Raw genomic sequence first — 16182 nt, 5'->3', positions numbered from 1 at the left:
GGGCAAATGGCCGTGTGTGGTACCTCACAGGCCTCATAAACAACGCCCCGGATCATAACGCAAAACCTGCCTGCCCTGCCCTCATGCAATACCGGATCGTGGCCGGTCCGGTTACCGCCACCGGGAAGGTCGAGGAACTGCACAAATCAATCGCTGGCGTGTAGCATACAAATACCGCCCAGCGTTACCAACGAAACGGCAAGCGGGGGGGGCAGCTTCGCCGACTCGCGAACGAAACCGCCCGAGAGATGATTTGTACGGACGACTGCACCTGCAGCTTATGCAGGGAATTGCGTGGATACAAGCTGAAAGTGAAACCAACCAAAGCGACCGATCAGCGACCGTACGCCGATAGCGGAAGTCACCACCAGCAGCAGCAGCAATCTCAGTCGAAGTATTGCAAGAACGCCAAACTAACGCGCAATGATAACTTCATCCTGAGGCGTCGTACCTCGAACGATTACCAACGGTCACCGGATGGACGTCAGGCGTCGCTGAGCGTGCTACCAACGGGAGACGACACGTACGATCCCGGCTACGCCCAGCCAACACCGCAACCCCACCAGAGCCATCGCTACGGCCAAATGCAGAGCAATCGGATGAAGAAGGCACAGAGCTACAATGAGATACCGGCCGTCGCTAACGGTGCTGGACGCACCCGGTACAATCCGAACGCAAAGATGATCAAGAGCACTAACAATCTGACGGAAGAGGATGATTATTACAGCTATCTGCCGCCGTCACCGCCACCGCCCGTCACCGGTGCCGGCCCTTCGATGAAGAACAAAATCGAAAAGCAGAAAGATCACAAGGTGATCATCTACTTCGGCGACTCGATCGCGCACAGGAAAAGCGACAAAACCCGTCCGGCACCGCCACCACCCTCGGGCACACCGCCACCGCCCAAGGTGAGCGAGCTGAACGTATTCCACGCCCAGCGGCTGTGCGAGGAAACGGCAGAAATGTTGCAGCAACGCGAGGGCGGCAGCAGCAGTGCCGGAAGCAGCCACTGTGGAGGCGTTTCAAGCCGGCCAACCGTGCGCGAGGCGCTGGAGAAGAAATCCGAACCTGCTGGCGGCAAACCGGGCAAGGAGTTCATGATGCAGCTGAAGTCCGTGCTGGAGGAAAAGAATCGGGGAGGTGGCGCTGGCAGCGAATCGCACCCGTCGGCAAGCGGTGTTACCGTACCGATCGGTACCGCAGAGCCCCCGGCGGCCCAACCGAGCCCGGAGGAGTCGCGCCGACCAAGCCAAGAACCGAAGCCCAAACGAACGCATACGCAGGTGGTGGAGATACGGCGCGTCGATAAGACGGTGGCAACCGATGGGGCAACGGACACCTCGCTGCCGTCCTTTGTCGAGAGCGTCATTAACGGTGTCATCAACATCAAGATAGAGGAAAGCTTCAAGGTGGCATCGGATATTGTGCAGGCCGTGTTTGAGGATCCGGGACCGGACGGAGGCGCGGAGTATGGCTACGATGATGACGATGTTGGCGATCCGTTCGATTGGAGCTTCGTGCAAAACTGGAGAGCACGGTATAGTGTTTAGACCATATCCATTCATGGAGAGTTCTTTGCTTTCCAATGAGATCTTGAAGATCCTTTTCGCCGATTCGCCCTCCTTGAACATGACACCTAGAGTTCGAAGATGTTTCATGTTTAAATGCAGTACTAACCCGTCTTCTTTCTTTTGTCCTCCACAGACCCTCCGGTACGGCTGTAACGAACGGGCAGGTTAGTTCTCCGCCCAACACGTCCAGCAATCAGAGCAGCATCGGGCTCGCCAACAACCCCACGCACAATGGTTCCAGCGCCGTCAGTGGTGCCGGCAGCGGACCCAACTATCCAGCCAGCCCTAATGGGCTATCACCCGGCAACCATTACATAGCGTCTTCGAATCCGGTTGCCTCGCCGGGTGCTCGCATCCAGAGTCCGGCAATCGCTACGCCGGCTCCGAGGGTTTCGAAGGAAATCGCCCTTCGTCCGGCGAATGGCAATGGTGAGATGCGCAACTTTAGCTTATCCCCGGTCAACCAGCAGTCCGGTGCCGGTGGCCAACTCAACGCGGAAACGAATCTACCGAACTCCCAGCCGAACGAGGGCAACAGAAAGTTCCACCAGCTTTCGGGGCAGCAAGCCGGTGGACAGCACTCGCAACCCCATCCGCTGGTCGGGGTGCACCATCAGCATCATTCGCAGCAACAGCAGCAACATCCGCCGCAACATCCGCAGCATCTGCAGCAGCAACATCAACAACACCATCAACAGCAGCAGCAGCAACAGTCCGGACCGCATCGTTCGGTGGCCGGTCCGACCAAGCTTACCGTGCAAAGCTCCCCGGTAAAGGCCCAGCCAGCGATGGTAAGCGCCGGGCTGGACAAGTCCGTGGTAAGCTCCACCAGCAATGGCTGCAACGACCTGAACAGCAAACGGACCGTCAACGGGAACGTGATCAGTAGCGTTACCACGATCAACGAGCAGCTCCACGCGGGCAGCACCAGCACGAGCAGCGGCAGTAGCGTAAGCCACCTAAAGCAACACTTTTCCCAGAGTCATCACGCGGTGCCGACCTCATACCAGGTGGCATCTTCCACCACGGTGAACGGGGGTGCCCCGGGTTCAGCGCAGCCCGGCACACACTTGGCTAGCCCCGTCTCGAAGGGAGCGCCGCTCGGCATTACGCGAACGCACCATCACACCGGAACGCACGATTTTCGCGGACTGCAGCGTGTCAACGAGTGCCACAGCTCGTCCGATGAGAACCGCTCATCCGGTCACGCCAGCATGTCCGACACGGGCCACGGAAGTAGCTCACCGGGGGGTGGAACTCGCACCGGTGGTCCGCTGGGCCCGTTGCCCGAGGATCGCCTGGCGGCCGGTGTTACCAATCGCAGTGCGCGCTCGCGTGCCAGCTCGAACCATTCGCGCTCGCGGCACCGTGCCACGCCGGCCAAAATCCCGTGGGGCGGCGGCGGGCTGGAAGACATCAAGATGGCCATCCAGCAGCTGACGATGCGGTCGCATACGTCCACCTCGACGTACAGCAGTCTGAGCGCGGGTTCGGAAAGCTCGGAACCGGTGCGCCGCCTGGGTCGGTACAGCTCGCTGGAGACGGTCAACACGAACGTGACCAGCGCGGACGAGTTCGTGTGGGTCGATTCGCACAACCGGCTGGTGGAGCTGCAGCATCCACCCTGGAGTCAGCACTGTGTGCTGCGCGTCATTCGAACCGGCCGCTGCCGGGAGTACGCCGAGCGCGTGTCCGTGGAAGCCGTCCCACGTCTCGGCTATCTGCTGCAGCGGGCACTGGTCCGTGTGGCTCGCGAAGTACAGCGACTGTCCGGTAGCTTGGGCCTGTGCTCCAAGCACGAGGTGGCCGGTGCGTTCAAGATCGTGCTTTCGCCCGCACTGTCCGACTCCTGCATTAAGGCGTGTTTGCGAGCAGCCGCCATGTTTGCCGTGCCGGGCGATAGTGCGCTGAAGCAGAGCAAGTCGGCGCGAGCCGGACTGCAGCTGCCGGTGGGACGATTCCACCGTTGGATGGCAGACGCCCGACTCGGACGCTTCGTACACGAATACGCTGCCGTGTACTTGTGTGCCGGGTTGGAAAATCTTCTCGAGGAAATATTCCTACAGTGTCTGCCGACCGATGCCGGGGCAGCCCTGACAGCGACCGGGCTGGAGCATGCGATCGCCGGTTCCGGTGACTTGTGGGGGCTGTTGCAACCGTACGCACATCTGAACGCGGGACGGGTTGCATCGGGTGCGCTCACGATGCCTCGCTGGGCCAGCCAGTCATCCATCAACTCCGGTGCGGTCGGTTCTAGCGCGCTCGAGCCCTGCCTGCTGACCACCTGCGTTGGAAGTCTGAACGAGTTGAAAGATCTGGTCGGACGGGCGCAGCAACGCAGCCAGCACATTCCCATCTCACAGACCGCGTTCCGCGTGCTGTTCTACTTCATGCGATGCTCCCAGCTCGAACACAACGATGTGGGAGCCGCCACCAACGGTGCGGTCAACAACATCCAGGAGCTGTGCTACGAACGGGCGTACGTCGTTCTGCCACCGTTGGTCGAATGGCTGCGGGTGTCGTCCGCGCATGCCGAGTATCGTCACGCGCTGCTCATCGACAAGGACGACATTATGCAGGCGGCCCGTTTGCTGCTGCCAGGCGTGGACTGTCCACCGCGATTGATAGCCTCCGAGGAAGAATTGCCCTCGAAGCGAACTGGTCTGTCCGGTACGCAGAGCATCAGCTCCTCGAACCATTCCGGACAGACACAACCGCTCCACGGTTCCCTCACGTCAAACTCGTCGACGTCGACGACGGGCAGCATTGTAAGTAGAGCAGCCCGTGCACAAGCAAAAGCACTCTCTCATCCGAACAATACTGTGGTCTTTTCCGCTTCACAGGAAGATTCGAGCGAATGTGGACGGCGCGCGACGTACGCGTTGGCCTTCCGGCTAATGCTAACGGGTCGACCGGAGTTGCTGATACAGGCCCTGTCGCTTGTGCCCCCGACGACACGCTACGACACACTGAACCATCAAGGCATGACCGCGCTCATGATAGCTGCGGCGCGTAACGATGAAACGGCCCTGCAAACACTGCTGGATGCCGGTGCCGATCCAAACGTCGAGGTACCTGCCTCCGGCCATCCGAACTGTCCGGCCATCCATCCGGAAACGCAACACTGGACGGCGGTTACGTTCGCGGCCTGCAAAGGCAACTACCAGGCGTTGCGCATACTGCTCGATCGTGGCGCCCATGTCGAGGGTGGTGCCCGGCTCAGCGAAGACAAGTGCACGCTGACACCGCTGCAGGTGGCTAGCGGGTCGGGCATTGTGGAGGTAGTGGCCCTCCTGCTCGCTCACGGTGCCCATGCCTTCCTGTCCACACAGCAGAAGGATCTGCTATGCTTCTCGGGCACAGCCCAACGAGGGTGCTATAGGTAGGGTAGAACGTAATGTTAGCCGAATCGGATTCAGAATGATTCGGAAGATACAGGAAGCCTGAAAGTTGCGAGAATCTTCGAGAATTCTCACGCATCTTTAGGGATTTATGAATCGCTTGAGAGTCGCGACTCGCGGTTTGAATGACTCTCAGATTCAGCACAGCACAACACTACAAAAGCATGTGCAACAACTCCTAACCACTTGTTTGTTTTCCAGTGCTATCTCGGTATCGGCCGCCCATGGACAACGGGTAACGCTGAGGAAGCTCCTGTCCCATCCTTTGGCTCCGGGCAGCAGGGAGGTGTTGTCGCTCGAGGAAATGCTTGCGGAAGGGGACGGCGGAAATACGCGTACCCAACTCGACCGTCAGCCGGAGGCCCCACCGACACTGAACAAAACCCAAATCAAAAGTCTTCAAGAGGCCATGTATCATAGTGCGGAAAATAATCATTTAGGTGTGTGGACATTGGGGCACACATATCGAAGCCACCGTGGACTAACTGCCCTCTCTTTCTCAGATATTACCATCGAGCTACGAGCGCTAGGTGTACCGTGGACTTTGCACTGCTGGATGCACGCCCTGGCCGCCGCCCACGAGCTGCGCCTCGATGCCGTCATTGATCAGCTGCTGCAAGATTTTCTACAAGTCTGCCCCGACGACTACAGCCAGCAGTTTGTGACCGAATGCCTACCGCTGCTGTTCAACATTTTCCGCTACAGCAAGGTGCGCCCTGTCGTTCAGGCAAACAATAGCAACGCCACAATATATTGGCAGCAGCATATTAAACGAACAACTCTTTGTAACGTTTTGCAGAAGGAAGGCACCACGCTGCTGTTGGCCGACATCTTCAGCACCTGCTTCGGCTGGGAACCGATCAAACCGATCAAAGAGCCCGTTCTGCAGCCCTCGAACGGATCGCGCATCGATCCCAAGTTCGTCAACAACCCGGAACTGAGCGATGTCACATTTCGGTAAGGAGGCTGACGGCCTGTCGCCTGTCCTTCGACTAATTCGTTGCTAACCCACCCTGTCCCGTTTTTGCAGAGTGGAAAATCGTATCTTTTACGGGCACAAAATCGTTCTCGTCACCGCATCTCCGCGTCTGCAGAGCATGTTGAGCTCGAAGCTGAACGAAGGCACCGGCACACCGACCGTGCAGATCAACGACATTCGATACCATATATTCGAGGTACTTACTGTGGTTTTGTTGCCACCTTCACGGACGTCCTGTTGTCTAAGTTGCCACTTTTACGTAACGTTTGTGTCTGTTTGCAGTTGGTGATGCAGTTCCTGTACAGTGGAGGATGTAGTGCCCTGGATGTGGCAGCAGGCGATGTGCTGGAGTTGATGGCAGCGGCCAGTTTCTTCCAGCTGGAAGGTCTTTTGCGGTACACGGAAGCACGCTGTGCAGAGATGATCGATATCGACAATGTAGTCGCCATGTACATACATGCGAAGGTAAGTTTGTTTCGTCGATGGCCGCGGTCTCATCTGCCCCGTATACTGTCGTATAACATTCGGCTTGTTTCGTTCCTATTCTGATCATAGGTCTATAATGCCCAGAAGCTGATGGAATACTGCCAAGGTTTTCTGCTGCAGAACATGGTTGCTCTGTTGACGTACGACGATTCAGTGAAGCGGTTACTGTTCGCGAAGAAAATTCCCAACCACGATGTGCTGACCGGTTTGCTGACCACGCTGCAGGCTCGCATCAAGGCACGGCGGAACAGTAGTTCCGCGTCAACTGGTGGTGGAGGAGGAGGAGGAGTAGCGGTAAACAGTGCCCCAGTAAACGGTCCTACCACACCGCCCAATGCTGCACAGATTAATCGCTCATCCGCCAACGGGAAGTCCTCCAAGTAGACATGCACAAGGGCACCGTTTTTTTTATATCTTATTCATCACTATCGTCACCACGCTCTGGCGAGGTTCCGTGTCCCGAGAGCCAAACCGTGCACCGATTGCAAAAACATATTTACCTTTGCTCCGACCGTACCACGATGCTGGAGCTGACTTTTGGAGCAGAACGAAAGTGGCGATATTTGTAATCGAAACATAACGTGTACATTACTATTCTATATACTATAGCTAGGTACTACGCTATACATTCAGAGCATAGGCAACGGCAACGATAATCACAGATGACAAAGCAATAGTTATACGTACTTTACTGAAAATATACATAACTTTAACAACATCTCCGAAAGCGTTTTGTACGTTGTTTACTTCATCGTTTTGCTTCGAACGCTGCCATACACTTGTGGCCGAAATAGTATCTAAAGAAAAAAGAGACGTACGGTTTGGCCGTGATTATTTTTAGTAAACTACACTCGACACCCGAGACATGCGGATTAAAGTTTCCGCAACGGATCTAAACTCGTTGGGAAAGAGCCATAACAGGAGGATTTACCGTCCGACTTGGCGAGAACAATCAAACGCTAGTTCTTTGGTGAGTTCTGGTTTGAAAGTCGCTTTATTTAAGATTTATTCCAGCTTATATACTAATTTTATGCTGATCGATCGCGGTCTGCATTTCAATATTGCTTACAATTGAATGCTGATTGAATCGCGGTCAGCATTTTTCTACTGTTTCAATATTTCTTATAGCTTAATGCTCAGCAATCGCAGTCAGCATTTTTATCCTGCTTGATATCGTTTATTTGTTAAAATTGACTTGCTTGCATTTTTTTTGCATGCGGTGCTGTCGTCAACACGGATAATTCTATAAATCCTATAAAATCCTATAAATTCTATAATTCCAGGGAAAATCGCGTATCTCGAATATCCGCATATATCGAGTTATATATATATATAACGCATAAACATCGTTTATATGTCGTATTAGGAGATCGAATGCTTATTCCCACGTTACGAAGCACATTCAAAATTGATATTTATGTAAGCAAAATTCACAAAAGTAACATAGTGTTGAAATTTGCAATTGAAAAAATGAATTATGCATGCAAAGCTCCTTGAAATGTCAGATTTTTAAAATCCGCGTATCTCCGAATTCGCTCTAGTCGAGAACCACGTAACTCGGCTATTGACTGTATATACATAGTGGAGTGCCGATTACCCGGGTACCATTTAACCGGATGTCTGATTATCCGTGCAGCTCGGAAATAATATTTCCGAAGGAAATTTGACATTGTCCGGGCAACACCGTCGGCGGACGAATTTGAAGACCCAATTTTTTAAAAATATGTACAAGCAGTCCTCGAGACACGCTATTATTGTGGACCGCAATGACCCGGGAAAAATCCGCGTAAGTCGAAGTCCGGGGGTAAAATCGTTTATACTTAAAGTTAGATACTTGACATCCTTCTCTGCACTTAATTTATTCAGCAAACCAGACCAGACTACTTTTTGAAACAATACATTAAAATCAATTGAAACGGATATTTTTAACGACAAAGGAAGCTATTTTAGACCAATTTCAAACCTTTTTGCTTAGATTTTGTGCTATAAACTAACTGTAAAATTTCCAAAAACTTCCAAATCGTATCTCCGAATCCGCGTATAAGAGGAACCACGTATCTCGGGTACTGCTTATATATGGTAAAATAAACTCAAATCCTTAAAGAAAACAACGACAATTTACAGGATGAATAAAATATACTGTAAAAATGCCCTACTTTTGGCACGTTATACCCTGAATTTAACATAAATACGAGATGTGCTTATTTTCCGTGTTACCCATTTATCCGGCAAGCGCCGAGTCCCATTGGGCACGGCTTATCGGTGCTCCACTGTATTTTGAAATATTTCAAATTCAAACAAACCTCCGAGCAACGATTTCACATTTTCCTATACGCCGATAAGCTGCCAAGTCGAGGTTATAAACACAAACCGCTTGTTTGGGAGCCCGGTGTAGATCCAGGAATGTTAATGTTGTTTATTGTTTTTATAGAGACTTTGAGCTGGGCAGCTTCATTCGACTCCTTCGGAATGTGAACAAAACAGTACGTGTGTAGCAATACAAGCGAGATTTCCAGCACAAAAAACACCATTTCTGGCATTAATTTCATTTGAATTGAATTTGAATTTGAAATAAATAAAACCAAGAAAGTAACTCATCAGCAATGAGCACTTCCGGCAACGTTAATCCTTTCCAATGGTTGCCGACCGAGGTAAGCGATTCTGAAATCAATTCAACAAAAAGTTGTTAACAATAACCTTTCCCATCATGTTTGTAGCTAATATACTGCATTTTCGACTATTTGGACTTGGACTCACTGAAAGCGTTTGGCCTAACCTGTCACCGCATGGAAAGTATCTTTTCGAACTATAGCCGTTCTCGCTTTATGTTGCTTATCGGAGATGATTTAAACCTGCTTCCTGTGAGCCGTTCCCGCCCTCCGTACTTCATGGCAGCCGCAGCGAGAATGATAAAGCATTCAAAGCGCTACTTCCAGAATTTGTATCTTTCTGTGTATATGACGCGGATCGACGGTGATGTTGCGAGTATGAATTGTGTGCTCAATAAGGTGTTAGAACCCGAGTGGTTGCAACAGTTGGTCGTACTGAAACTCGCAATGGGCAACGGTTCAGATTGGTACGCGCGACAGTTAACAGCTGCGGTGACTAAAATGGATCGTCTGCAGGAACTACAATTTATTCAATCTCATTTTGTAACAGAGATGAGCCTATCTGAGGTATTGAACATAGAAAGTAACACTGTTCAGCGGATGGTTCTAGAAACATTGGTGCCAAGAGCGATTAACTGTCCAAAGCTTCGCAAGCTTGACGTCGCAGCTCATCTTGATGCACAGGTGCATTTTGGCAAACAGTATGCCCAGTACGGTGACACAGAACCGTTTTGGAAGCTGAAGCAGTTGGAGGAATTCACAATTATCAAGCCAATTGTGCCCTGCTCTTATACCCAACATCGTCCGGGGTACGAGTTCATATTCTATAAACATTTGACGCAGTTGAAAAAGCTTCACATATACGAAACCGCCGTATCGGAAAAGATCCTTCAGTGTATATGTGAATCATGCGTGCAACTAGAGGATCTATTTATTTATACATTGCAGGCAATCGACTCGGATTCCTTAAGATACCTATCAAACCTGCAGCATTTGCGACGGTTGGCGATTTGGTTCACCATGACACCACAACCAGTTTCGTTCGCTTCCGTTAAGCTTCCCAAGCTAGAGCAGCTTACGTTAGGCAATTTGGAAGTAGTATGGAAATCATTAAACAAGTTTCAATCGATCAAATCACTCAATATAACACCTACTACAGACGATGAATTATACAACGCTATAGCCACCGCCAGACGCATGATAAAGCTTCAATTTTTGTGGCTAGATTTCCGTTGCATTGGAAATCCAATATCAACTCTTCCAGTCCTGAAAGAACTATCACAATTGAAGACGCTTATCCTGGAGAATCTGGATGTGCGATTGATAAATCCAACCTACATGCTACCATTGCCTCAACTAACTCGTCTAGTGCTGCCCAAATGTCCAGGGAATCAAGATTTACTGCTTGATGCTAGGCTGTTTCCTAACGTAAAAAAGATTGAGCTGAAAGTCCCGGAATGTTTTTCATGTGATTTTAAACGTAGATACTATAAGTAAGCTGATAGTAATAATTTCTTATTTATCGGCACAACAACCTCAAGAGGTTTATGCCTGCCATATCTGGCTTTCTGTGACTATATTTACCCGTAGCTGGATAGTTAGTCCTACGTACGGGGATTGGTTTGGTTCGTTCTTGTGAAGACCGGCGCCGCTACCATCATGCCACCGGGCCGCCCCATTTTACTAATAATTTACTATTTTAATTTTCGTAATAATTTACTCGATACACTCGTTCCTTGATCTGCGATACGGTTTGCAGTTGTTGTTCTTCAACAACGATGGGTTTGAAGAATGATAGTTTAGAATCGTGTAATACGTATTATGTTTGCTGAAATTGACGTGGATTTTATAAAAAAAAAAAACAATAAATTGATTTGAAAAATCAACTCGAACCTTTTTCCGTGTTATCGAAACGTGAAAGAAATCTAGCTGAGACTCCCGAAATGTTTAAATATAGTTGTTATAACACGGATTGGTAGAAAGGAAATGTGCAACTAAGAAAGGACAATTTATTTTCTACAACGTATTTTAGAGCAAAACAAAAGTTTACTGTAAGCTAACTCTCCCATCATTATTCTAGGAGATATGAATGTAACCACTATAAAGTAAAAGCACGTCCGAATACCGGCTAATAGCAGTATGCGAATAATACATAACACTGCATCGGGATGAATTACGAGATTCGAACGCTATTATACCGACCATTAACGAATAAAGGAATCATATCTGATGGTTCGCAACCCTCAGCTTGAAGTTTGTTCGTAACGTCATTTAAAGTTATGTCAATCGCTCCCACCAACTTTCAGCTACGATTTGCTAAATGTGTATATGCACATATTACTTCGCTTATGCCTTCCATGGTACGCTTCTCTCAGTTAGATAAGCCTACTTTCAAAAGTGAACAATACAAATCGGATCTTAGATAGTGATGTACAGGGGAAACACGTTAAAACATAAGTCAGAGAAGACCGCCACGAGTAGATGGTAATGATCGTTCAATAGTAAAATTGCCCGTACCCTGTTGTTTGCTTCGTTCGGGGTTCGTGGAGAATACGAAGAAATAAACCCCATAAAGATGATTTCGTTCCAGACCACCATAACGTTCCTCTTGGAGGATCTTAGCTCTTCAGCTTTGACACGATAATGCCGGTCACCACGAGGCCCAGTATCACAGCGACGATCAGCAATATCAACACTTTGCGCCGGTACCGATTTTGGTACTCAGCTGCCTTTACCAACTCTTCCGCACCGCTCTCCACGTTGTCCACCGTTCGTCCGATTGAGTTTTCGATTGTGTCTGAAAAAGATAAACCCATATTATTACGCTTTGTTGTACGGTAGAGTCCAAACTGGAACCGTGGAATATTACTTACCAATCACTTCACTCTGCTGGGTCGTAAGATTGCTTAGTTCCCGCATGATGTGATTGACATCGAGCACGTTTGCCTCAATCTCCCGAAAACGTTGCTCCCGTTCCAGCAGCATATCCTGTTCGAACTGTAAACTCTGCTGAAGTTGTTTCTGTCTCTGCAGCTCCTGTTGCTGCTCTGTTGTCCCGATCAGTCCAGCTTCACCTGCAGCCAGATCGTCCGCCTGCGATGCGTTCACCAGAAACACCTGTTTCATCTTGGCCGCTATGCTCTGTCGAAAGGCAATGGAAACCGCATTAACAGTACTTTCTTTGCATTCGATTAAACCCTTAAAAAAGCACCTGTTGACTTTTGGAGTAGAATTGGACCACCTGCTTGAAATCGGAGGTCAGTTTTTCGACCTGCAATTTCTGCTGCTTGTCACCGCCACGCACAACCACCGTTAAGCGCTGCAGGTCTTTGGTGGTCGTGGCAATCCGCTGATTCGTGCCCGTTTGAATATCATTGCTGAAATACCGGTGGAAAGACGTCAAATTATGGTCATAAAATGAGCATGAGGGCTAAATACTGCCACTTACATTTTATCCCTCAGCGACTGATTGTCTTTTGCCGTGCCGATCGTACGATTTGCCTTCTCCAAAAACTGCCAGCTCTGTTTCACGAAGATCGTGTTGGCCGCAATCGATTCGCTGAGCGAGATGAACTCGGTGGGACTGAACCCGCCAAAGTTACCGTCCGAGCTGGTTGCCGCCGTGCTACTCATCGCACCGTAATCTCGTTGACCAATTCCACGTGGTAGTCCGAGTCCTTCCCTCGACATGGTATGCCTGTGTGAACCGTGCACTGTTCGCGACGGGAGTAGATAAATCACGGCCGAATTATATGGATGGCAAACGGAATTCTAATGAAGCGAAGCTAACCCCGGTTGCTGAACGATTAACCGTGCTAATAAGAACCTGAACCAGCTTTCTTCCGCTGTCTCTCCTCGGACTGTTTCGGCTTTTCCTCCTTTCTCCTTCCGGGGTTGTGGCCCGTGTGAGAGCGAAATCGAAATTGAACGGATTATAAAAGTGAGATAAGCGTCAAACAAATCATTGTCAACGTGAAACAAATGATGGTGACTAATTCCCAGCGCTCCCGAACGGCAGAACAGTGAACTGGACGGATTACGATGCTTATCAAAAATCGAGCACACACAGTTTTACGTTCTTTATACAATGGACAAATGCCATTCGCTTGGCACTATCACCATGCGCACCGATGGGAGTACTGCTTGCGAAACGAGGAACACAAAAACGGCTTCTTTTTTATGTTGGAATGAACGGAAAGCATAAAACAGACGATTTCTTCCCCAATGATGTCCAATGTACGGGAAGCCTTATGGTGTCCCGAGTATCATACCCTCTTCTCGATACGCCTTTTCCCTGTTTGATCGCAGCGATTCCCAAAGCGACCGCTAGTCGCAATTAAACTTACCACACTTGTGTGTCCACCGGTCGAGCGTCGCCCAACTGGATGGTTTACGGGGCAGGCTTTATTGGGGGAAGAGATTTCGCTCGGACACACTTATCCTAAAACACCAGAACTATTTTGTCCGCGATGAACTACGCAAAATAAAGAACCAACTTCGAGGTGAGCTCGTGACAGATCCAAACACAACGGAATTTGACAGTTCGGTTGAGCAGCCCTGGTTGAGTCATCTGTTCGGTGCAGCTGTGTGTGTATGTTTGAGCTGCATCACACTGGTAGCCTGCAGCTAGGGTGCATATTTATGTACATTTTATTGAAAAAATATTTTATTTAAGTAATTAACCAAACTTACATTTCATTTGAATTACTCCTTCGTACATGAAGAAAGCAAACTTCTGATAAATTTCTTTAAAATGTCAAATTGTAAACTCATCAAACGTCAAACCGTGTGGAAACGAATGGCGCAAAATTTCCCAAGTGCACAACGGTGCGCTGTGGTGTTGTGTGTTACACCAATTGCATGGCCGAAAGACACCAGGCGCCGGAAGTCATCTGCCCAACGAATGTGGCGGTGTACTTTACTGAGACGTGCAAAAATTGCTGCTCACCAGCTGGAATTGCGTATTCATGCGGTGACCTCAAAATTTTCCACCCGACTGGAATGGTGAAAATTTAAAACGACATTCCGTACAATCCTACCAACGGTTCAACGAATTGTGACGAATTGTAACACATTGTACGAAGCAAATGTATGGACGGAAATGTTGGAAGAAATGTAAAGCCTGGTAGGTGACATAAAAATTTGAGTTTTACATGTTGGCAATGAGAAGAAATTGTTAATCCGATGCAAGACGCATTTCATGAGCAGTAACGCAGACACGAATCGCAGAGCGACTCTCGGTAAATAAAGGATTGTGTTAAAAGAAAACGAGAAAAGGTATTTCCTGTTCATAGTGCAACAGTTTGTATAAAGAAAACTAACAAGGATAAGTCATAAAAAATTGAAAACTTGATCAGGTTTTAGCTCTTGAAGCAGATCAATTAGTTGCCTTTGAGATTATTTTACTAATATTTTCATCACTGATTTGACTTATTTTGATTAACAAAACCAATCAAAATCACACGTCTCATTTTACATTCATGCTGTATTTCCTATGAAGAGGTACATTTCTTCCCTGCTCTTCTCCACCCAACAACAAACAAACAAACTATCGATCTGTGAGAGCGCTAGAATTATGATGATCACGGTAGGCATGGCAACGGTACATTTCTCTCGAGCGAATGCTTGCTCGATTCTCCTACCACAGCCTTCACAATGGACCAAACGTAAAGAAACACTGTCCATATTTGTCTTGGTTTAGTAAAAATTTACATCACTCTAAATTTTGTTCCAACTAGAATATTTAGTATTTCCATTTACTTCATGAACGAGGTTCAATGTAAATTATATACTTCCATTGCTAAGTAATTACTTTTTTCGATAACTTCCTCGAATTCGATGTACAAGCTCATTTTTTCAAAGTTATTTTATCTCGAATTCAAATAGTTTCCAATTTTTTTCAAATGCTCCTTTTAGATATTATTGGTGCTCACTGGTCCGACTTAATTTGTTTTCAAACTTTGCACACAAGAAACCACACCATAATTTGGCTACTTTAGTTTGGTAAAAAGCTTTTTACATAATAGCTCTATAGTATTTTACATAAAACATTTTGCGTTGAGAACCTGGGAACAATTCCACATGCAATGAAAAGCGCCCTTCTCTCTTTCTCTCTCGCATCCAAAAAAAGAGCACTCAGCCCCACCGAAACGCCGGTCCACAGGTCCGCACACAACCGCGTGAACTCCAACCGCGTTGCGATCATGCTCTCACGCTCAGTGTTTCGCTGTCCGCGGTGAACGGAACAAACCATCGCAAAAGCTGGCCGGAAAAGTGTGCCTTCCGAAGTGCGTGATGTGATGGCGGCTGTTGTTTTTGTGGTTGTTGTGTCCTAACTAACCCTCCGAAAGTGTCCCCGTGCAGTTGCGTTAGTGTTGCACATTTCCAAAAGTGTTTACTGTGAGTTAATTATTATAAAATAAGTAAGAATAGTGTAGTTTTTTTTTGTTTAAAGCTGAAAGAGTTCAGTGTCAATGTTCCCTTACTAGCCAATTTTACTTTCTTCCCGATGCCACCTATCAACGGGTGCAGCACGTCACATTGCATAAAGGAACAATAGTATTTAACAATAAAACAGTTTTGTTTGACCAAAAAGAAAAAAAAAACCAACGGAAAGCTAGGTGAAGAAATTAACGGTTCGCGTTTTCGTGAAGCAATTTCCCTGATCGGTTTTGGGCAGGTGGCGTGATAAGCCCAACAACAGCATGGTTATAAAGAAAATGAAACGAGAGAGAAAAGGAGAAAGAGACAACCTGCTAGTGTGTAGTTTTGTTCGTGTGATTACTCGATTGTGGATTAGTTTTATGGCGAAACTCGATCTCGTTTCTGCCTTGTATGTGCTGTCATTCAAATACGTTTTGCACATTCCATTCGTTGGCACTTACTTTTAAAACAATCCATCACGATCGAAAAGATCGAACGACTTGGCACGAAAAAAAAAATCCTTTCAAAGGTTCAAAGTTCAAGTAGTGGTCACGGCACGTTTGACTTAGATTTTGCACGATCGCTTTAACCTCCGACTCCGTGTTGGTGCCCAAAACATAATCCGAACCATTTCTTCTGGTCAATTTACGCGTTAACTGTGTGTAGTGCTAGTTACGCTGAGGTCTTCTACCGGTGACCTCACACCACATTTC

At 48.4% G+C, this 16182-nt stretch overlaps 3 protein-coding genes across 3 annotated transcripts; 2 read left to right on the top strand and 1 right to left on the bottom strand.

Moving 5' to 3' along the window:
- The first annotated feature begins 248 nt into the window (after positions 1-248).
- LOC128710274 (uncharacterized) lies at positions 249-6821 on the top strand. Its single transcript, XM_053805320.1, has 9 exons — positions 249-1537; positions 1705-4339; positions 4415-4953; positions 5174-5412; positions 5476-5681; positions 5772-5929; positions 6003-6147; positions 6234-6416; positions 6507-6821. The coding sequence occupies exons 1-9, from the start codon at positions 249-251 to the stop codon at positions 6819-6821; spliced, it is 5709 nt and encodes a 1902-aa protein (XP_053661295.1).
- A 2219-nt stretch (positions 6822-9040) lies between these two features.
- Positions 9041-10543, top strand: LOC128718436 (uncharacterized). The gene is made up of 2 exons (XM_053812061.1): positions 9041-9088; positions 9155-10543. Exons 1-2 carry the CDS (start codon positions 9041-9043, stop codon positions 10541-10543), a joined length of 1437 nt encoding a protein of 478 aa, XP_053668036.1.
- Positions 10544-11664: 1121 nt separating this feature from the next.
- LOC128710288 (syntaxin-12) lies at positions 11665-12736 on the bottom strand. Its single transcript, XM_053805338.1, has 4 exons — positions 12495-12736; positions 12258-12423; positions 11920-12187; positions 11665-11843 (listed from the first exon to the last, which is right to left on the bottom strand). Exons 1-4 carry the CDS (start codon positions 12734-12736, stop codon positions 11665-11667), a joined length of 855 nt encoding a protein of 284 aa, XP_053661313.1.
- Between the last annotated feature and the right edge of the window lie 3446 nt (positions 12737-16182).

Source organism: Anopheles marshallii, chromosome 2, assembly GCF_943734725.1.
Source record: "Anopheles marshallii chromosome 2, idAnoMarsDA_429_01, whole genome shotgun sequence".
Taxonomy (NCBI): domain Eukaryota; kingdom Metazoa; phylum Arthropoda; class Insecta; order Diptera; family Culicidae; genus Anopheles; species Anopheles marshallii.
Note: the sequence above shows the minus strand (reverse complement) of the source record. Positions and strands in the feature narration are given on the sequence as shown.